Source organism: Staurois parvus, unplaced genomic scaffold (genome assembly GCF_062004578.1).
Source record: "Staurois parvus isolate SC_StPar_1 unplaced genomic scaffold, SC_StPar_1.0 ptg000154l, whole genome shotgun sequence".
NCBI classification, from domain to species: domain Eukaryota; kingdom Metazoa; phylum Chordata; class Amphibia; order Anura; family Ranidae; genus Staurois; species Staurois parvus.
The window spans coordinates 4,677,067-4,700,531 of NW_028317950.1; the positions used below are offsets into that span (position 1 = coordinate 4,677,067).

The window sequence follows — 23,465 nt, forward strand, 5'->3', positions numbered from 1 at the left end:
CCCTCTCTGGCACCAGCATCTTCTCCCTTTCTGGGTACTGGTCATTGGCCATTTTCATTGGCTGGTCCAGGATGACTCCACTCCTGAGGATGTGCAGAAGCGCAGTCCTCCCAGCACACAGGATCTGTACATCCTACAGAAGACTATGAGCAGACAGGTAGGTTTATTTTATTGCACTGCCTGCTCGTTGTCTTGTTTTTTGAGTTTTTTTTAAGACTTTAGTTCCACTTTAAGCTGTGGATGACCCCGCAAACCTCACCTAGGTTGACAAAAGCTGACTTAAAAATCAGATAACCTGGGTGCAAAATTAGCAGCTAAACAGTGATGCATCCCACCCATCAGATACAGTTGTAGTTTGGCAGCACTCTTGTACTCCGGAATCCTAGGGTGCCGCAGCTGTCTGAATACAAAAGCCATCCACACTGTTAACATGAATTGGGGAATCAATTGATTTCTCTCATTTAGCCCACAGGCTGAATGAATGAAAATAGAGTTATGCGTGGCAGGCTTTAGTGTTCACATCTACTTTATGGAACATTACCTGTGGAGCAAGCACAGCAACCAGGGTAACAAGTTCTGAAGCTGCTCCTCCACCTGTCATGGCCTGTGACTGGGTACCATTGAATGGAACAGATCAGTGGTCAACAATGGGTCACCATTCCTCCACACCAACGATGGGTCACCATTCCTCCCACTGACATCAACGATGGGTCACCATTCCTCCCACTGACACCAACGATGGGTCACCATTCCTCCCCGCTGACACCAACGACGGGTCACCATTCCTCCCCGCTGACACCAACGACGGGTCACCATTCCTCCCCGCTGACACCAACGACGGGTCACCGTTTCCTCCCCGCTGACACCAACGACGGGTCACCGTTTCCTCCCCGCTGACACCAACGACGGGTCACCGTTTCCTCCCCGCTGACACCAACGACGGGTCACCGTTTCCTCCCCGCTGACACCAACGACGGGTCACCGTTTCCTCCCCGCTGACACCAACGACGGGTCACCGTTTCCTCCCCGCTGACACCAACGACGGGTCACCGTTTCCTCCCCGCTGACACCAACGACGGGTCACCGTTTCCTCCCCGCTGACACCAACGACGGGTCACCGTTTCCTCCCCGCTGACACCAACGACGGGTCACCGTTTCCTCCCCGCTGACACCAACGACGGGTCACCGTTTCCTCCCCGCTGACACCAACGACGGGTCACCGTTTCCTCCCCGCTGACACCAACGACGGGTCACCGTTTCCTCCCCGCTGACACCAACGACGGGTCACCGTTTCCTCCCCGCTGACACCAACGACGGGTCACCGTTTCCTCCCCGCTGACACCAACGACGGGTCACCGTTTCCTCCCCGCTGACACCAACGACGGGTCACCGTTTCCTCCCCGCTGACACCAACGACGGGTCACCGTTTCCTCCCCGCTGACACCAACGACGGGTCACCGTTTCCTCCCCGCTGACACCAACGACGGGTCACCGTTTCCTCCCCGCTGACACCAACGACGGGTCACCGTTTCCTCCCCGCTGACACCAACGACGGGTCACCGTTTCCTCCCCGCTGACACCAACGACGGGTCACCGTTTCCTCCCCGCTGACACCAGGGAAAGGGAGCTATTCCCCCTACTGACAACAGGTGCTATGTAGTTTTTTTGCTTGTTTGTTTTTTGCTCCCATTGACCACCAAGCCGAGGCATTGTTTACTCCCACTGATGCCAGGGCATATTCTACCCCCACTGACCACATCCAGCTCCTCAAAAGTCTGAAGGACAGTAATCTGGCCCTATGTTTAAATAGGCTGGCCATACACTATACAATTTTCTGTCCAATTTCTGCCCAATTCCCTTTAGATTTACCTTCAACTATGTAGTGCAAGAGCCTGCCTACTTGGTTACAATTGAAAGTGTTGTTTAGGTTTGACCTCATATTATATGGTTTTTGTTAAATCAAAAGCACAATTCTCAAGAAAATTGTATAATGTATGGCCAGCCAAAGTTTGGAGATCAATGGTCTCCAATGATGGATGGATGAAAGTGGGTAGAGTCAGCATGTGATGTTCCTATCAAGCAACGCCATGGCAGCATGGGGCATCCTACCTGGTGAATGATGCCATCCACTGGTGCCTAGCCACTGGCCAAAGCAAGTGAAGGAATGTCTCACGACTCATTACCCTTGATGCTGTGCTTGCTCCACTACAAGATTGCATAAGTATATACACATAGATACATAGTCAGTGTGGCTGAAAAAAGACACAAGTCCATCCAGTTAAACCAGAAAAGGAAAAAAAAAAATCCTATACCCTAGGGAGGCACCGTGGACCCGTCCCCTAGGGAGGCACCGTGGACCCGTCCCTTAGGGAGGCACCGTGGACCCGTCCCCCGAAGAGGCATCATCATGGCACCCTGCTCTCCCAGTAAAGGGATGCTGAGAATACTGGTGATGTCATCATGTCAACTAGGTAAGGGCCAGTGTGAACATATGCAGTGTGCTGTCAGGGGCCCTCTGGTTGCATTTCAGATCAGTTTGAGGTTCTTCTGACTTCCTTCTAAGCTGCATCGACATTCAGAATTAAGTTCTGTGTCTTGAAATAACAGCTGCACTGGCATAAAAGGCCATAAATGTGACTATAACCTGAATTCCTGGGGTTCTCTGCTGACCGTCTTGTGTTTATTTCTAGGTTGGGCCTCGGTGAGTGACTGGAAAGACGTTCTCTCCGGGGGTGAGAAGCAGCGAGTAGGAATGGCCCGCATGTTTTATCACAAGTTAGTGTCTTTTTTTTCGTACTTCTGATTAACCCCCAAAAATCTGCCCATTACACAAATGCATAAAATTGAAATTGCTGTGAATTTGTTAGCTGAAAAGCAACAGCATCAAAGTAAATGAAATAATAAATAGTAAGTATTGTGCTGCTCCGTCTCTAAGTCTCATCAACAATCTATAATATTCAAACCACCCAAATTAAAAAAAAATGATCAGTGATGTCAAAACTCCCATGCTGTCAAACCAATATTCAAACAAAACATTCCTTGGTGCATCCAATACAGTGAAAAACAAATTTAAATTATTAAAACAAAAAATATATATATATGAAATAACTTTTTTGTGCAATGACATGGGTAGAAATAGTTAAGGTATTTACGTTTTAATATAACATAAAGTGAATCACCTGAAGAAATCATGTGACCCATGATGCAACACGTCGGGCGGAGCAAGGTGACCACACTTTTCTGGTCTGTAATCAAAACCGGAAGTTAGTGAGAAACAATTGAGGGATAGAAGTGATTTGAATATTCTTTATACTGTAGATTGTTGGTGAGATTTAGAGTGCAGTGCAACCTTTATTCATTATTTCATTTGCTGTTTGCAGCAGCTCCCTAGTAAACATAAGGTGATTGTGGTAATAGGGAAGTGGCAGCGCAGGAGTAACTCAATATTTACCATTGAAGTAAAGCTGCCTATACACCGTTTGAGATTTGCTTAATGGGGGGCCCTGTCATCACCCTCCCACCCGACATCCTGCAGTTGCAAAATCAAAAAACTTGCAGATGCTAGATATGGTAGTCTTTGTCCCTTGAACTAATTTAAATATGAAATCTCTACCTCGCTATGCAGATGTTTAAAAAATGCTTTTCTGAAAGCAAAAATGATCCATACTTGTATCACTTTTCTTTTTTAAATTACGAGCCCTGCAAAGTTAGTTGGAACCTGACATTTCTCCGGCTGTTATTATTATTATACAGTATTTATATAGCGCCAACAGTTTGCTCAGCGCTGTACATTACAATGGGAGACAATACACGAGACAGTACAGTAACAATACAATGCGATACACGAGGGGTTCGAGGGCCCTGCTCCTTGGAGCTTATATACTAGGAGGGAGGAGATAGTGGTACAGGAGGAGGTGGCTGTGGGGGATGGAGTGGAGGAGATCGGTAATTAGGTGAGGGCAGGGTAGGCTTCCCTGAAGAGATGGGTTTTCAGGGTGCACCTAAAGGTGAGGAGGGTAGGTGACAGTCTGATGGATTGGGGTAATGAGTTCCAGAGGATGGGGGAAGCTCTGGAGAAGTCCTGAAGACGGGCATGGGAGGAGGAGACCAGGAAACTAGAGAATAGGAGGTCTTGTGAGGAGCGGAGAGTACGTTTTGGGTGGTATATGGATATCAGGTCGGTGATGTAGTTTGGGGCAGTGTTATGAACATCTTTGTACGTCAATGTTAGTAATTTGAATTTAATGCGTTGGGCAATCGGAAGCCAGTGGAGGGATTGGCAAAGGGGGGTGACGGATATGGAGTGGTTAGTAAGGTGGATGAGTCTGGCCGCAGAATTCAGGATAGACTGAAGCGGGGATAGTCTGTGATGAGGTAAGCCGGTGAGGAGGGAGTTACAGTAATCAAGTTGTGATATAATAAGGGAGTGAATGAGTTGGATTCTTCTTAAGCAAGCCATAGATGGTTAGATTCTCTCAGTTCAGCAGGAACTGGCCGAGATCTGAACCTGCCATATGGGCAGGTTGAATGTGCCCCAGTTGATCGATCAACTTGGGTACAACCAGTCTGCTGGATTTCACATGCTATTCTAGCCACTTGCAGTAATCACTGTGTTCTCCCAGTGGGGTTGGCCAAGACCTGTCAGTGTTACTTAATTGTAGTATAAAAAATCCTGTCTCCTGCCCTGCCAAACACATCTTGCAGAGCTCAGTAAATCACAGGACTGGATAGACAGAAATGCAAAACCAGGAAAGAAAATCGCTACATCTACGGCCAGCTTTAATTACAAATTCCCCACCATGTAACCCCTCAACACTGTCATTATCAGCAGGAATCCTAAGAAAGAAGGGGGGAAGGCTCAGGATATAAATTCTCAGCCTAGTAGAAAAAGGGCTCCTTGGTTGAGCCCAATGGCTTTGGATTCAGCAGCTTTCTACAAAACTGGGGCCCACCAGGGACAGGGGTCACCCAGATTGAGAAGTCGAAGTCACAGTGGGTGCGACTTGCCATGTTATTTAAGGTTCAAATCGAATGGCAAGTCGCACCCTCTTTGTCAGCAGTTAAAACGGTCATATCAGTGCGATTCTGACTTGGTCGGAGCCGCACCGATTTCTCAAGTATTGCATGCACTACTTCAGGTGCGACTTGCATAGACATCTGTGTCTTGCAAACTACAGATGTCTTGCAAGTCGCACTACAAGTCGGAATGACATCTGATTTTGAAATCGTGTGACTTCACTAGGAGTTGCACGGTTTCAAAGTCGGATGGGTGTGACCGGGGACTAAATACACCAGGAGGAGCCCCAAACAAACATTTAAGAGTCCAGAAGTATTTTATTGGTTCCGTAGTAGACAAAGATAAAACATAAGGCAGGCAATGTGTTTTGGGGGCCAACAATTCCTTTCATCAGGGCTTTAGGAGTTATCAGTGTGTCTAATAGGCTCACGGTGTCTCTGAGGGCCCCTGCACACTAGATGTGTTTTTGATGCATTCCACATTTTTCCCCCTCTTTTTTTTTTCTTCACCTTAAATAAGGACATGTGTGTTCCGGTGCCTTTTCGATGTGTTTTACCGCGTTCCAATACAGTTCAGAGTAAAAAAAATGCAGCATGCTCTACTTTTTTTTTTTTTTTTTCTGGAACTGACTGCACTGGTTTGAGCTATGCCATTGGAAGCCATATAACCTGCTATCCATGCATTTTTGATGCAGAAAAAAAACAAAACGCACTGGACTGCATTTGGCGTGAACTGGCCCTAATGCAGGCCATAGACGGGTTGAAAACCGGCCATTTTTTTATAAATAAAAAAAAGTAAATCGGTTGTTTGATTGGCCTATGTCACCACCAACGGTAACAAAAATTGGCTGATTTTCGTCCCGTCTACGACCGGCATTTAATTACTTCTGTCCCTTGCAGAGAGCTCCGCTATTATATTTTACATGAAAAAGTATTGCGGTTGCAACAATGTATCCATTTGTATCCATTTCGGATACAGATGGTTTTATTCGGATACAAATAGATACATTGTTGCAACTGCAAGACTTTTCATATAAAATATAATAGCGGACTGGAATTCTTCTTGTTCTTTTTCTTCTTCTTATTCTTCTTCTTCTTTTTTTCTTCATCTTTTTCTTCTTTTTATTCTTCTTTTTATTCTTCTTTTCCTTCTTCTTGCAGGTCACGGCTCATGCGCAGATTTTTTGTTGGTAAAACGATCGGCCGATTTGTTCATCATTGCCGGGAAAATCAGCCGATCGGCAAAATCAGCCGATTTTTTTCCAACTTTACCGATAAAAAAAATGTGCCAAAACCCCGAAAAACGGCCGACCAATTAACCCACTAACGGTGCAAAATCGGCCGATTTTCGACCCATCTATGGCCTGCATAAGACCGGAGAATGATCAGTGAATGGAGGTCATTATCATGCAGAGAGCTGCAGCCACTACACCAGACATGAATCAAGTCCTGAGTCTCTTGTGATCCCGGCTGTCGGCAGGGCCTCTCGCTGATGCTGACTGTGCTCAGGTTGAGGACAGGAGATCTTCGCACACTGAATTGAAATAAATAATGAAAGCAGAGAATCAAACAAATCATGCTTTATAGTGCATCTTCTATATAGACCTACAAAAACATGTATAACAGTCTACGTCACTGTCTTTTTAATGAGTCTGTTTAAAGCTGAACTTCAAGTAGATATAACATAGACAATAGCAGCTCTGTATTCACTATTAATAAAAAAAATAAATAAATAGGATTAATTCATTAACCCCTTCCCACCCTGCCCCAGCGTCGCTTTAACAGAGACTTTACACCAGGGACAGGAAGGATTGGTAGATTACGTGACGACAGTGATTGGGCACATGATCAGGAGGCGGTCCCACCAGCTGCTGATCATTACAACAAAGCAAGAGGTGTCTTTGACAGCTGCCAGCTATTGACACATGTGTAGGCGTTGAAAAACACCCTCTTTGCCACCACATGTATTTCTTACTTGGGTTCCAAGAGGCTACATGCATTCAAATGGATTTTTTTATTTATTTTTTTTAAATGCTGGTAGTGTAAGTATCTGAATTTGACAAAAAAACAGCCAGCTGTGATGCAATGTAAATGTGCCAGCATGCTGAGAGTAGGAGAGACCTGAGAGGCAGAGAAATGTACTCATCTGTCTGCTGCTCTATCTTTTTACTGCCCAATCACAGGCTGGGGGAGGGACAAGACCTGTCAGTGTTAATTAACTGTAGCAGAAAAAACATCAGGTCTCCTGCTCTGCCAAAACACAGCTAAATCACAGGACTGGATAGACAGAAATGCAAACTCTTTGGCATGTAGCACAGAATGAATAAATAAATTATATTATATATATCATTTGTATACTGAGCTGTAGAAACAGCAGCCGGAATTATTATTTATTTATTTATTACAGGTACTTATATAGCGCCGTCAATTTACGCAGCGCTTTACATATATTGTACATTCACATCAGTCCCTAACCCTCAAGGGGCGTACAATCTAAGGTCCCTAACGTACATTCATACATACACATACTAGGGCAATTTAGACAGGAGCCAATTCACCTACCAGCATGTCTTTGGAGTGTGGGAGAAAACCGGAGTACCCGGAGGAAACCCACGCAGGCACAGGGAGAACATGCAAATTCCAGGCAGGTGGTGCTGTGGTTGGGATACGAACCAATGACCCGAGTACTGCCAGGTGGAAGCGCTAACCATTTAGCCACTGTGCTGCCCATTTTACAACACTATGCACTGCAGCGCCGTAGTGTTAATGTGCTCTACGGAACTGTTTTGAATTTTCAGAACTGTGATCTCTTAAATCCTTTTCCAGAGAACTGCTCAAAGGTCTAAATGGTTTTTAACATCTTTTTCTCTACATTTGTTTTGTAATTATATATGTACATAAGGTCAGCCATGTGTTCATTATACATGAAGTCTGTTATTGTTCCTTGCTGCTTCTGTAACACCCCGGTCACACCAATCCCAACTTTGAAATTGTGCGACTTTCAGTGAAGTCACACGATTTCAAAGTCGGGTGACATGCCAATTTGAGGTGTCATTTGCAAGACATCTGACACAGATGTCTATGCAAATCACAACAAATGTAGTGTATGCACTACTTTAGAAACCACTGTAATTGCGTTCAATAGGGTGCGACTTGCCATGCGATTTGCAAGTCGTATGGCATGCACACCACATGCCAAGTCACACCCAGTGTGACTGGGGTCTTAAGGGGCCACACGGCTACAAATTTGCTGAATCACCTGAAGTTTATCTGGCTCGGGGTGGTCCTGTCATCACCCATTCCACAAAAATCAGTCAAAGGAGCAGAAGGAGTCGATCGGAAAATTTTCCAGTCAGATGCAGTCCCTACCATATATTTAGCAATAGGAATGAGGTCAGGCATGTTCAGATTCTAGTCCCAACCCAACTTATCGATCCTGCAGGAACAAATCATAACCGACCAAGGCATTCCCCACTCCACAGCACCATGTATCCAAGGGGTAAGTATACAGTATGTGCTTCTGTGGGGTTAGGAAATACCTCCCCCACTTAAGGTTTTCTGATTATCAGTGCGCCATGACAGTTTCCTGGCAGGATCGCTCAAGTGGGTTGGGACTAGGATCCAGATCATCCCTATTCTGCAGCTGCCGGATCAATGACTGCTGAATATAGTAGTCATGGATAAAGGAATTGATCGAAATCTATTTGTGCACCAGATACTTGTCTACCAGCTTTAACTCAGTTCATGTCTACCAGACAGGGGCTGTCTGATTGTAAACAACAGACCCTTTGCAATCTCCAGTGACAGGAAACACCAGTAATGCTCCTGGTAGCCAAGCATAGGATCACAAAACAGCACTCAAGCAGAGTCTGGTATTCATGACTGTCGCAATTGTACACCCAGAGACTGACGCAACCCTCCATTTTGTCAAGAATTCTCCATGTTCTCCCCTCATTCTCCCCCTCCCTCTCTGCTAATCCACAGGGACATATGTTTGTTAGGAGTGTCACAGGCCAGGGCACAGCAGGAGCCCAGAGCTATAAAACACCTCTCTGAGCGAGGTGCCTGGTTGTCTGAGAGAGCTGTGCCATATAGCACCTCATAAGAGATAATGCAAGCCTTCCCAGGAGTTCAAGGCATTCCAGAGAAGCAAAAAACCAGATAACACTTTTAAAATCCAATTTTCCCCTATGTCTCATATCTTGGAATATGAGAAACTTACATAAAAACCAGGCATATCTTCAGATTGGCCACGAGGAGACAAACAGTTTGGTAGGTCACACTCCCTGACTGGAATACATAGGAAAGCAGAAAATTACATCTCTGGAACCCTTCAAATATGTATTTCATATTTCATGTCTATCCGCTCCTCAGAGGCATCTGCATAATAATCTACACGCGGGTGGAATGTCACTTGTGCATAGGGAACGTTATGAGCCAAAATATGAACTATAGGAGATTTTGGCTCTAGTTTAGGTCCACGCCCAGACGATCCCTCCCTAAATGGGGTATTGGTCCTTGACTTTAGAATCACCCCCTGTCGGGGAACTACAAAATGGGTTGTCAGGCCTAAGAGAGTTAAGTTGAAGAATTCTCCCGTTTAACATCAGAACCAGCTTGGGAGACAGCCCTTTCGCTCTGAAACTTGATCTGCTAACCCAGGACTTTGGCAAGTACTTTAACTCTTTAACCTTCTTTCTGTTACCTCTTTGCTGTGCTGTTGTTCTCTCTATATTTATATATATATTGGTTACATCTTTTTTCTGTAAATATTTTTTTTGCACCCGTTTGACCTTTTAGTAATAAATCTTTCCTTCTGAAAGTGTTGAACTGTTTCTATAGCTCTTTATTGCAATTTACGAATTCTTGCCTCTAAAAGAGCACTACTGTGTTTGTTTAACCCTCTCTATAACCGGCCTGCGGTGACCGTGTTATACAGACGATTATCTTAAGCATTATAGCTGATATTGCCGAGTTTCCCCTTTTTCTGTACAAAAAGGAGGTGGTGGCAGTGTGAAGGGTTAATTCACCTGACCCAGTAACAATCGCTCAGGCTGCTGGTACATAGATTGTGGTCAAATTAGCTGGAAAATCGTTGTGCAGGGTGCAGCTGGGTTTGGCATTGTTACGCATGTGACATCGCGGTTTTAGATTGGCTAGTCCTTCGGTCACAAGTTTGGTGAGAAGGGCTGGGATCTGACGCCGTGTTCGCCACATATTGTTGGCAGCGATCGTGGGATCGTCACATATTGGTGGCAGCGATCCTGGGATCGTCACAATGACAGCGAGAGATACTTTAAAAAAACATGAGCTTTATTAAAAGAGAAGTTTGAGAATTTTTTTAAATTATGCTTACCTAGTCGGATCAATCCAATGCTGCATCTGTCTCCCGCCGGTTCTAAGGGTGAGAACTTAGTAATCAGACACCGCTGATCGCTCAATTCTCCCTACCACTCTGAGCAGAGAGACCCAGTACTGGGTTGGGCTGTGGATGGGGTGGGAGCGGCTGGCCCAGGCTCTCAGCGGATCGCAGAGAGGCTGAGCCAGGTGCCAGTCCACGTTCCTGGGTGGATCCCAACCCATCTAAAGTCTGCTTTCAGCTGAAAACGGGACACAGAAGTCCAGAGGGAGATGCACTCCTGGGATCCATAGGAGAAGTATAGCCAAACAAGCTTTGGCTGTACTTCTCCTTTCATTCTGACATGTCCTGTTGATTTGTGTATAAGTCTGACATTTATATAATAGGGTTTTTCTTTCTTCTTTTTTTTTATTTTGCATGATTGAAAAAGATCACTATACTATCATATGATCAGGTCTTAGAATTGACTTAAAAAGCGGTTCATTGTACTTCTTAACCTGAAGTGCCTGTAGTGAATAAGTCAGCAATCTTAACGGGTCAAGTACAGTAGTCAGCCGTCAATGGGATGTCATCTCTGATAAGAACTCTTTCTAACAATCCGGTTATTTAATCCCCAGACCAAAATACGCCCTGCTGGACGAGTGCACAAGTGCTGTAAGCATTGATGTGGAGGGCAAGATTTTCCAAGCTGCAAAGGATGCTGGAATTGCTTTGCTGTCTATAACTCACAGACCTTCTCTTTGGTAAGCTTATTGACAATTTGGATATAAATCTGTTGTTCTACACCGGCAAAAGCACCCGTATTCTAGGACGGTCACTCCTGTCTGGTTTATATTGGAAGAAATTGCTATCCACATACAGTATGTGATTGATATATATATATATCAATGTATATATACACACACACACACACTATACTGCCAGAAGTATTGGCCCCGCCCTCCAAATCATTGGATTCAGGTGTTCCAATCCCCTCCATGGCTACAGGTGTATAAAATCATCACCTAGTCATGCAGACTGCTTCTACAAACATTGGTGAAAGAATGGGTCGCTCTCAGGAGCTCAGTGAATTCAAGTGTGGTCCCGTGATAGGTTGATATGAGTCCATCCGTGACATTTCCTTGCTACTAAATATTCCACTGTCAACTGTTCGTGGGATTATAACAAAATGGAAGCAACTGGGAACAACAGCAACTCGGCCACCAAGTGGTAGGCCATGTCACATGACCGAGCGGGGTCAGCGCATGCTGAAGTGCACAGTGCGCAGAAGTCGCCTTCTGTCTGCAGAGTCAATAGCTAAAGACCTCCAAACTTGGTGTGGCCTTCAGATTAACACAACAACAGTGCATAGAGAGCTTCATGGAATGGGTTTCCATGGCTGAGCAGCTGCATCCAAGCCTTACATCACCAAGTGCAATGCAAAGCGGCGGATGCCGTGGTGTAAAGCACGCCGCCACTGGACTCTAGAGCAATGGAGACATGTTCTATAGAGTGGCGAATCACGCTTCTTTGTCTGTGTCTGGCAATCCGTTGAATGTGTCTGGGTTTGGCGGTTGCCAGGAGAACAGTACTTGCCTGACTGCATTGTGATAAGTGTAAAGTTTGGTGGAGGGTGGATTATGGTGTGGGGATGTTTTTCAGAGGTTGAGCTTGGCCCCCTAGTTCCAGTGAAGGGAACTCTTAAGTGTGTGTATGTATGTATGTATATGTTTGTGTGTGTTTGTGTGTGTATATATGTGTATATATACAGTGGGGCAAAAAAGTATTTAGTCACCCACCAATTGTGCAAGTTCTCCCACTTAAAAAGATGAGAGAGGCCTGTAATTGGCATCATAGGTAGACCTCAACTATGAGAGACAAAATGAGAAAACAAATCCAGACAATCACATTGGCTGATTTGGAAAGAATTTATTTGCAAATTATGGTGGAAAATAAGTATTTGGTCACCTACAAACAAGCAAGATTTCTGTCTCTCACAGACCTGTACCTTCTTCTTTAAGAGGCTCCTCTATCCTGCACTCATTACCTGTATCAATGGCACCTGTTTGAACTTGTTATCAGTATAAAAGACACCTGTCCACAACCTCAAAGAGTCATACTCCAAACTCCACTATGGTGAAGACCAAAGAGCTGTCGAAGGACACCAGAAACAAAATTATAGACCTACACCAGGCTGGGAAGACTGAATCTGCAATAGGCAAGCAGCTTGGTGTGAACAAATCAACTGTGGGAGCTATAATTAGAAAATGGAAGACATACAAGACCTCTGATTATCTCCCTCGATCTGGGGCTCCACGCAAGATCTCACCCCGTGGGGTCAAAATGATCACAAGAACGGTGAGCAAAAATCCCGGGACCACACGGAGGGACCTAGTGAATGACCTGCAGAGAGCTGGGACCAACGTAACAAAGGCTACCATCAGTAACACACTACGCCGCCAGGGACTCAGATCCTGCAGTGCCAGATGTGTCCCCCTGCTTAAGCCAGTACATGCCGGGGCCCGTCTGAAGTTTGCTAGAGAGCATTTGGATGATCCAGAAGAGGATTGGGAGAATGTCATATGGTCAGATGAAACCAAAATAGAACTGTTTTGTAGAAACACAACTCGTCGTGTTTGGAGGAGAGAGAATGCTGAGTTGCATACAAAGAACACCATACCTACTGTGAAGCATGGGGGTGGCAACATCATGCTTTGGGGCCGTTTCTCCACAAAGGGACCAGGACAACTGTTCCATGTACAGGACAGAATGAATGGGACCATGTATCGTGAGATTTTGAGTGCAAACCTCCTTCCATCAGCAAGGGCATTGAAGATGAAACGTGGCTGGGTCTTCCAACATGACAATGATCCCAAACATACCGCCCGGGCAATGAAGGAGTGGCTTCGTAAGAAGCATTTCAAGGTCCTGGTGTGGCCTAGCCAGTCTCCAGATCTCAACCCCATAGAAAACCTTTGGAGGGAGTTGAAAGTCCGTGTTGCCCAGCGAGAGCCCCAAAACATCACTGCTCTAGAGGAGATCTGCATGGAGGAATGGGCCAACATTTCAGCAACAGTGTGTGCCAACCTTGTGAAGACTTACAAGAAACGTTTGACCTCTGTCATTGCCAACAAAGGATATATAACAAAGTATTGAGATGAACTTTTGATATTGACCAAATACCTATTTTCCACCATAATTTGCAAATAAATTCTTTCCAAATCAGCCAATGTGATTGTCTGGATTTTTTTTCTCATTTTGTCTCTCATAGTTGAGCTCTACCTATGATGCCAATTACAGGCCTCTCATCTTTTTAAGTGGGAGAACTTGCACAATTGGTGGCTGACTAAATACGTTTTTGCCCCACTGTGTATATGTATATGTATATATATATATATATATATATATATAAATAAAATATATTAACATGTATTATATATTTTCTTATCAAGAACAGTATTAAATGTGTCCCTAAAAACTGACACAACAAATAAACCACAAATGCTATCCCCATTAAAAGCTCCCCCTTTTTTATTATTATTATACAGCAGTGGTTCTTAACCTTGTTGAAGGTACTGAACCCCACCAGTTTCATATGCGCATTCAGCGAACCCTTCTTAATTGGAAAAATAAAATATGATTTTTAAAATTCAAAACATAGGTATATATTTAGGTATATATTTATACATAGGTGCACAAAATGAACAAAACCGTTAAGAACAAAGAACAAAACCATTAAAACATGATTTTCACACAAAAACAAAAACATAATAATATTTACTGCACGAATCATATGAGTCGGGTGTGGGTCTTCACCTCCGCCGAACCCGCGAGACTGACTCACCGAACCCCTGGGGTTCGATCGAACCCAGGTTAAGAACCACTGTTATACAGGATCTATATAGCACCAACAGTTTGTACAACGCTTTACAATATAAAAGGGGACAGTAAAATTACAATACATTTCAATACAGATGGAGTAGGAGGGCCCTGTTCATGGAGCTTACAATCTAAACAAAGGAGGAGATGGAACAAAAGTTAATAGTTGCTGGGATTGATCTGATGGAGATGACTCAGGTATTATTTATTAGGTGAAGGTGGGGTAGGCATACCTGAATAAATTGGTTTTCAAAGATTGCCTAATGGCAGACATGGCGGGGCGATACATACTGAGGTAGGGAGTTCCAGAGGATGGGAGAGGTTCTGGAAACGTCCTGGAAGCGAGGAGGTAACAAGGGAGTTAGAGAGCAAAACGTCTTGGGATGAGCAGAGAGATTGGTTCTGTCGATTTCTGTCTCAATATTTATTTCCTATAATATTGTCAATTGTTATAACGATTAGTAAATATCATGGCTTATACGCGGTTGGCATTTTGAAGCGAAGAAACCTTAACAAGACTTTAAATGGAATGAACAATTCGATTGTACCTTGTGTGGCACACTTTATACCAGGTCACACAGAAGACAAGGAGGATCAGCAGCAGGACGTCTTTAGCCCTCTCTATAGCTTGCAGCACACATTGGGAGAATGGGTAACCTTTACTTCAGTCCTCTCCTCTCTCTTAATGAACATTGCAGCATATGGCTTGTGTTTAAACAGGAAATAATGGTCATTCATGTGCACAAGGCTCTATTATACTTGTCACTTTTGAAATCCTTTTGCTGGGTTTGGTAAGACATAGCCCCACTATGCCGGGTAACCTCTTGTAGCATCCGATGGGTTAAACAGTATTAGCATTAGTGAAGAAAGGCCAGCGCTGCCGCTCTCAGTTATTTGACCCTCCGCTGCCCTTTTGTGCCCCACTTTTGTCCCCCTTTATCGTCACAGATGGGGGATTTGGGTGGCTTCCAGGCTTGGCCCCAGTGAAGGGGGGACAGTGACACAATGCAAGCTTGTTCTTCCCTCCTCTGCAGTCCATGCAGTGACATTCAGAGAGGAGACAAGGCCACATTACACCGGGAAGACGAGGGCCGTTCAAGGCACTGCTTCCTCTCTGACATTCACTGGAGCTGGCATGGACTGTCCTATCACTTCTACAACTAGTCCGGAGGTTACAATGGCTTCACATCAATGCGCAATTCTCTTAGAAAGTCTTTTACGGGATCCTTTTGTAGCATGGAATGACTATGATTAAAGCATAAGTAATCCCAATCACTAAAATCTCATATAGAGGAAACTTCTTTATCATTGCAGTGGGTTCCTCTATGTAGAACAGATAAAATTATCAGTGCTAAAATTATGATTCAAATCAAAAGGAGGTATTAGACGACAAACTGATAATAAAAGTTCAATATAAATAACAGTCTATGTGACTATAAGGTGCCAGGTGACTGGTTAAAATTAGGTGGTGGTGGTGCTCCGAGAAATATGGCACAATTATGCACTCACCAGATGCGTAATAGTTATACGCATTAAGTATCACATCCAGGGTTTCCTCATCAAATAAAGGTCTGGACAGGGCTTAGGTGGTCCTCCCTCAGGGTTGTAGTCAGCAATGCCCAGTAACAAATTACACGGATCCAGGTAACCAGAGGTCCCTTTAAGGGATAGGTAGAAGAGGCTACCTGCTTACAGGAGAACTTCCTTCTCTGGATACGAATGATGGGTAGGCAACTGGATCACAAAAACGGGCTCTCTGCAGATTCATGCTTCTCCGATGGTTCCTCTCTGTGCTTGCAAGGCTTAACTGCTCATTTTGCCTAGGGCGGTGTTCTCCAAATTGTGGCTCTTTGCTTGTCTTTATCCAGCATTTGGGGCAATATTCTTCCCACTGGTACAAGGCACGGATCCCACGGATACCAACAATGGGGCACTGTTCCTCCCACTGATGCTGTCGATGATGCACTATTCCCCCCACTGTCACCATTGATGGGGCTTTATTCTTCTCTCTGATACAAGGTACTATTCCTTCAGACACCAAGAATGGGACACTATTCCTTTCACTGACACCAACGATGGGGCATAATTTCTGCCACCGGAACCAACAGTGGGGTACTATTCCTCCTGTTGACACCAACAATGAGGCACTATTCCCTCCACTGACACTGCCAATGATGTACTATTCCCCCCACTGTCACCAGCAATGGGGCACTATACTTCACACTGACACCAAAGATGGGGCACCATTCCTCCCACTGATACCAACAATGGGACCTAATTTCTGCCAGTGACACCAACAATGGGACACTTTTCTATGCCCTGAGACCAACAACGGGACACTATTCGCCCCTCTGACACCCATGATTGGACACTATTCTCCCCTCTGACACTAATGAGGGGACACCATTCTTTCCACTGACATCAACGAAGGGGCATTAACCCCCCCCCCTTCCCAACACACACACACACACTGACATCAAGAATGGGGCACAATATCTGCCACCAAATTAAGGCGGGCACTATTCCACCGATGATGGGATACTATGCCTCACATTGACACCGATGATGGGATACTATTCCTCCCACAGACACCAATCATCGTACACTATTCCACTGACACCAACCATGGGAAACTCTACCTCCAAGTGACATAGATGATGGGACACTAATCCTCCCACTGACATCAGCAACACAAACCTCCAAAAGTGTCCCATAGTGCCCCCCAACCCCCTACAGTGCTTCCCAGCCTCCTCCAGAAACCTCATCCCCTAGGGGACCACCAAGTCGTCCCATGCCTTTATTCTAAGTAAAAAATTTTCTTTACTGTTGGGGCATAGAAAGTTTTGGAAGAACTTACCATAACCTTGGCACAAAAAGTTTGCGAACCACTGCTCTATGCAAATTGCAGAGGAGGAGGTTTAAATCTGCTATATAAGAAAAATAGCCTAGTGATCCTGCCATGACCTTGTTCCGGCATTTCCTGTTATAGGGTGACAACGCTCTGTTCCATGTTTTTGCATTGTCACCCTGTCACAAATGATTCTGATGGAGACTAAAAGGGGTTTATTTACTAAAGCTGAAGAGTCCAAAATCAGACTCCCTTCTGCATAGAAACCAATCAGCTTCTAACCTCAGCTTGTTCAATGAAGCTTTGGCAATGAAACCTGGAAGCTGATTGGTTTCTATGCAGAAGGGAGTCTGATTTTGGACTCTCCAGCTTTAGTAAATAAACCCCAAAGTGTCTGTTTCAACACACATTACACAGGCACAGTCCACTGTTGTCACCATCAGAAAACCGGCCCTGCTTGGGAGACATGCCAAGCCATGAAAATAAAAAATGCTAATGGTTTCAGATTTACAGTGTTGTACCAGAGCCAAATAACATTCATGTAGAGATTCTGCAGACATGGTCTACTCTTCTCACCATCACAAAACCTGCCCTGAGGATATAATGCGCATTTAGTTTGGAAGAGATGTCATAAAGAGATACTTGCCTTATTCCACTGGTGCTCCGGTCTTCTTCTCTGCCTTCTATAGAAACCCAATGGCTGGAGGCCTCCTCTTCATGTTGGAGTATGCGCCCTGCAGCCCCATAGACTGTAAGTGATTCCAATCTCTCTTGTCAACTTACAGGTTAACGAGATTTAACCTCAAACTCAATCGAATAGCTTTGAATGCTGCTCCAAGGCATTCCTCTCTGGTGATCCACTGTGTAGTGAGTGCTGGTGTCTAAGGTGCTCACCCAAGCCCACTTTGCAGTCTGAAATATAAGGACCCCGCACTCGTAACAGTCCATCTGTAACTTCAAGGGAAGAGTGGCTTCAGCCTGGGCTCTTGCCAGGCCATGCTCACTGGTGCATTTCACCTTGCCCACGGCGCTTGGTCACAGAGGTGCACCTCTGTGACCAAGCCTTGTGGTCAGGGTGAAACGCGTCAGCACATGACATCTGAGGAGCCTAGGCTGCAGCCGTTCTTCACTTGAACTTACTCACAGGCTGTTAGGAGTGTGGTGCCCTTCCATCTCCGAGATTTAACTGCAGCCTATGGGGCTACAGATTGCGGAGACTGAGGAGACCCCCAGCGATTGCGTTTCTATACAAAGCTGATCGCTGACATCCAGGACGGCGTGCAGCAGGTTGTTCTTCTCTATCCTCATTTTTTACTCCTGAGGTTGGAGAAGGTGGAGAGGAAATGTATTTCTATTAAACCTGTGATTCAGTTGGGTACCAGAAGGTTGTGTTCTTCTATGTCTTTTATTCCCTGCAGTAGTTTGTGTCTCTATGACCTCCCATGATGTAATAACAAAGTTATCGGTCTGTTGCTGCTGAATTCCTCATTAATTAATTTATTTGTTCTACATAAGAGGCAGCACCATCATTTGATTTTTATTGGCTCTATGAAAACTGGCAATTCCAGTGGGGAGTTAATCATTTGTGGAATTCGTGACTCAGGCTACCAGCAACCACACAAGACTCAAATCAGTTTTGGGTGGAGTTGGCCTACAAGATTTAAAGTGTATCTAAACCCAAGGTCAAAAATGTAATATAACGCAGCTTTTCGGTCATTGGGTGCAGTGACTGCATTTGTTTTCTTTTTTTTAGACTGGTGATCCTGCCAATAGCATACTTCCTTTCCTAGGGTCACAGCGCTCTCACTTTACTGTGTCTATGGAGGGGCAGCGTTGTCACCCGAGAAAAGGATGGGTGGGGTTCTGCAGAGGGTCACAACACTCACTCGCTGTACTGTATTTATGGAGTAGTGTTGTCAGCCACAAAGAGAAAGTGCTTTAGGAATACAGAACCTCTTCCCCACTCCCTCTTTTCCAAAATATAGATAGGTGGGGTTCCGTAGAAGGGTCACAATGCTCACTCATTGTATCGTATGTATAAAGGAGCAGAATTGTCCCTCTAAGGGCTCGTTTACACTTGCATGGATTTTAATACACTTTAAAGAGCCTACCACTTCAACATGCATTTTGATGTGGTTTTTTATGCTTCTGTGATGCTTTTTTCAAGTTTTAATGAAGCTTAGCAAATGTCTTGTGTGTGTTGATTTTCTATTTGTTTTAAAGGAGATCAGTAGAACCCCGGCTCATTAGTACCCCCAACTCAGTAATACCCCTGCTCAGCAGATCCCCAGCTCATTAGTACCTTCGTTCAGCAGATCCCCACTCAGTATTACCCCCAGGACTGCCGGTGCCCCACTTAATAGTTTCCCCAGCACTGCTGATCCCCCAGCTTTGCTGATCCCTGCTTGATAGTATCCCCCTGCTCTGCTGATGCCCCACTTAATAGTTCCTCCAGCTTTGCTGATCCCCCGCTTGATAGTATCATCCAGCTCTGCTGATCTCCCACTCAGTAGTAACCCCCCCAGCTCTCTGTATCCTCCTATCAGTAGTATTCCCCAGCTTTGCTGATCCTCTGCTTAGTTGGAACCCCCAGCTCTGCTGTTCCCCGGCTCAATAGTAACCCCCAGCTCTGCTCCTCCTCTGGTGTGCCGATCCTCCTTTCTCTCCAATCCCTGCTGACCTCTCACTATATCACTCCCATGCTGCTTACCACATATGATATCGCTAGTTTCTCCTACTCTGATCCCCCAGCTCTGCTGATCCTCTGTTGCTCAGTCCTCTCTCTCTGGTCCCTGCTGACATCCCGCTATAGCGTTCCCATGTTGCACACCACATGTGCCATCTGCTTGTTGCTCCGCTCCGGTCCGGGCCCTGCTCACCACCCTGCACGCCAGATGTGATGTCTGCACCAGATACTTCCAGAATATATACACATGAACCAGAAGTGACTGCTGATGAAGTCTTTTCAGTTTGCTTGTTGTTGTTTTCCCAGTGCATCCTGGGATATATTTTAACTGCAATACTTCCAAAAAAAAGCAAAGCTGACTGAGTAAATGCCCCTCAAATGTTGCAGGTGCTGTTAACGTCATTGTCATAGACTTCTATCTATTCAAGAAGCACTGGGACCTTGATGTGAGTTTAAACAAGGTAGTGAGGGGGCAAAAAACAATTGAAGAGCTTACCGGTTAGGCTGCTCACAACAGACAAGCCTACCCTCTAGTAGGTACCCCAGAAGGTCACCAGAAAAAAACGTGCATATATGGAAGGAGCGCCAGACCAATAGACCAGACAAGGCTAGACCAACTGCAGGGTGCTGACAGCTTGGCATCTCCAGAGGTAAGTACAGCGGAGATCGAGGGTGGGGAATGTGTCCACTGTTCACCTTCTTGTTTTATCTTCAAAGGTGAATTAACCCTTTATGTTTCCTGGAGTTGGGCTTTAATACATACAATGATTTTCCTGATTTCCCCTTTTTTTTTTTTATCCCCAAAGGAAGTACCACACTCACCTTCTGCAGTTTGATGGCGAAGGCGGTTGGAAGTTTGAGAAGCTGGACACCGCGGCGCGCCTCTCGCTCACAGAGGAGAAACAACGGTTGGAGCAGCAGTTGGCCGGGATGCCGAAAATGCAGCAGCGACTCAATGAACTTTGCCAGCTGCTGGGAGAGGATTCTGAAGTGGCCGATGCTGGAGAGGATGAGACCACAGAGCCAGCCATCTAAGAGCACATTACCACACCGTTCCTATATCCAGAGAAGAAGTTCTTTATCCTCAGTGTCCATCAGAGTCAACCATGTCCTTTGGCTGGAGCTCTTATCTCTGACTTTTTTGTTTTCAGTGAATTAATTGCTGCAGAGGTGAAGCATCACTGAAGATATCATGGTGACTCCTTTGTTCAGCTGACGCCTGTATATCCAACTATTGCAGGCCTGGCTGGTAGGTAAGGAGCCAACCTGCACTTTTCTGTCACTGCTCGTCATGTGGCAGGCCCCCCGACACTGAATGTGGTCTTCCTGCAGGCTGGTTTAGCTATAGGCAGGAGTCATTTCTGTCCTTGTTTTGAACCCATAGACATTCTGTGGTTTGAGCCAAGTAAATGTGAAGGAAGTGGGGTCATATGTCTAGTATATGTCCCCTCTGTGTTGCCAAGTGGTTCTACACTAGTAATTCTTCTGCACAATTGTAACCTGTTTCCTAAGGGAGCAAGCAATTTTGCAACAAGACATTTCAACTTAATTCTAAACAGTGGAGGAAAGGAAAGTGACTTGTGTTACCTATGGCTAGAGGAGTACCACCTTCTGCTTGGGTGTAGCACTGATTTCCTCAGACATAGCAAATGATGGCCAGACCCTCATTAGACCCACCTCATAGCATTCCTGTACACTGGGATTCTTTCTGTGTACCTGCTTTTGGTAGGCCATTGTTAAAGACAGTGTGGGAGATTTACTAAAACTGGAGCACATAGAATCTGGTGCATCTGTGCGTGGGAGCCAATCAGCTTCTTACTTCAGCTTGTTCAGTTGAGCTTTGATAGTAGAACCTGAAAGCTGATTGGTTTCTAAGCAGAGCTTCACCAGATTTTGCACTCACCAGTTTTAGTAAATAACCCCTGTTACCTGCTCTTTCAGGACAAAAGGGCATCCCCTGGCCCAGTGATATTCATCTGTTGCTCCTTCCTCTGTCACAGCCGGCACCCAACTCCCCAGTGTTATCTGGTGGTGGATGCTAGGTGAAGTGGTGACATCACTCCTTGCGCCATGTGACGGTGCTTGACTCCTAGTGATTGGCTATCCAGAGATTGGATATCCAGAAGCACCAGGTATATTCACCAGCTGGGGCAGTGGAGGGAGCAGTGGGGGAAGGGAGGGGGGGTTGCTGATTAATAAGGGTTGGTAAGGGGGCCCCTCAAATGGGCAAAGTGATAATGACTTTTAAGGCTTCATACACACAGGTGCCTGAGGCCTTACAATGTAAAATTGGGGTATTTTTACCCATCCTGGAGCCCCAGGTGCTGGTACAGCTGCCCATAGAAATTGATAGCTGTAGACATGGCTATGCATATGGATGTATGACCCTGGATGCCAACTGTGTCCAGGGGAGTGCACATGCACGTGTTTATGGTGGTACCAGCATTGACCTGTATACAGTTGTTGATTTCTATGAGCGGCTGTACGCCGAACTCATGTCTCCTTGGTGAAAAGTATGCCCAAATATTATGTTGTAATGCTCCAGGCACCATGTGCATGAGACCTAACCAAAGCATATGTAAAACCAATTTTTTCTTTTTTAAACGTAAAGAATGGTTAAGACCCCTGATATTATTTTACCTGTCTGTGTCCCTTTAGGGCCATTTCCCTTTGCTTCCAAGATAGGAAGTATGAGGAGGCCTCTTTGAAGTGTGAGGATATCTTCTCTTAGCCAGTTGTCACCAGAACAGGTGGACCCATTGAAATATTTCCTCTTGTCTCTTGATCCTATAACTCAAAAATGTTGGCTTTCCCATCACTCTTTGTGAGACAGAGGTTCTAATCCTTGCACATTATATCCGTAATCTAAGAGAAGTGTGTAGTGCTCCTTTGATGACCATTAGATTTGAGGTGCCCCATTGATGCCCATTAGATGTGAGGTGCTCTTTTGAAGTCCATTAGATGTGTGGTGCCCTATCAATGTCCATTAGATGTGTGGTGCCCTATCAATGTCCATTAGATGTGTGGTGCCCTATCAATGTCCATTAGATGTGTGGTGCCCTATCAATGTCCATTAGATATGTGGTGCTCCATCAATGCCCATTAGCTTTGTGGTGCCCCATATCGAAGCCCATTAGATGTGTGGTGCCCCATCGAAGCCCATTAGATGTGTGGTGCCCCATCAATGCCCATTAGATGTGTGGTGCCCCATCAATGCCCATTAGCTTTGTGGTGCCCCATATCGAAGCCCATTAGATGTGTGGTGCCCCATCAATGCCCATTAGATGTGTGGTGCCCCATCAATGCCCATTAGATATGTGGTGCCCCATCAATGCCCATTAGATATGTGGTGCCTTATTGATGCCCATTAGCTTTGTGGTGCCCCATCGATTCCCATTAGATGTGTGGTGCCCCATTGATGCTTATGTTGTGTTGTGGTCATGAATCTGATACCATTCAACTCAAGAGCAGCCACAGTCTTGTTCCAATCCAGGTCAGTTGGCCACTGTTTCATGACAACCAATCAGACACCACCAGTCTTTATTTTCTATAGGCACTCCGTAAATAAAAAAGGCATTTACTGGTTGCTTTGGTCAACATAGACACTTTTCTTTCCTCCACATCTGTTGTGTGTTTTTGAGTAACCCACCACTGGCTACTTGATGTCAGTTGGGTAATGCTGGCCATATACGTGTCAA

At 45.2% G+C, this 23,465-nt stretch overlaps 1 protein-coding gene across 1 annotated transcript in view; it reads left to right on the forward strand.

Moving 5' to 3' along the window:
- The window catches only part of ABCD1 (ATP binding cassette subfamily D member 1), a 121,001-nt gene extending 99,096 nt beyond the window's left edge, over nucleotides 1-21,905 (forward strand). The window contains exons 8-10 of the mRNA XM_089674945.1: nucleotides 2,691-2,775; nucleotides 10,993-11,118; nucleotides 20,574-21,905. Coding sequence (XP_089531071.1) covers nucleotides 2,691-2,775; nucleotides 10,993-11,118; nucleotides 20,574-20,802 — 440 coding nt within the window. The 3' untranslated portion in view covers nucleotides 20,803-21,905. The remainder of the gene's footprint in view (nucleotides 1-2,690; nucleotides 2,776-10,992; nucleotides 11,119-20,573) is intronic.
- The last annotated feature ends 1,560 nt before the right edge of the window (nucleotides 21,906-23,465 follow it).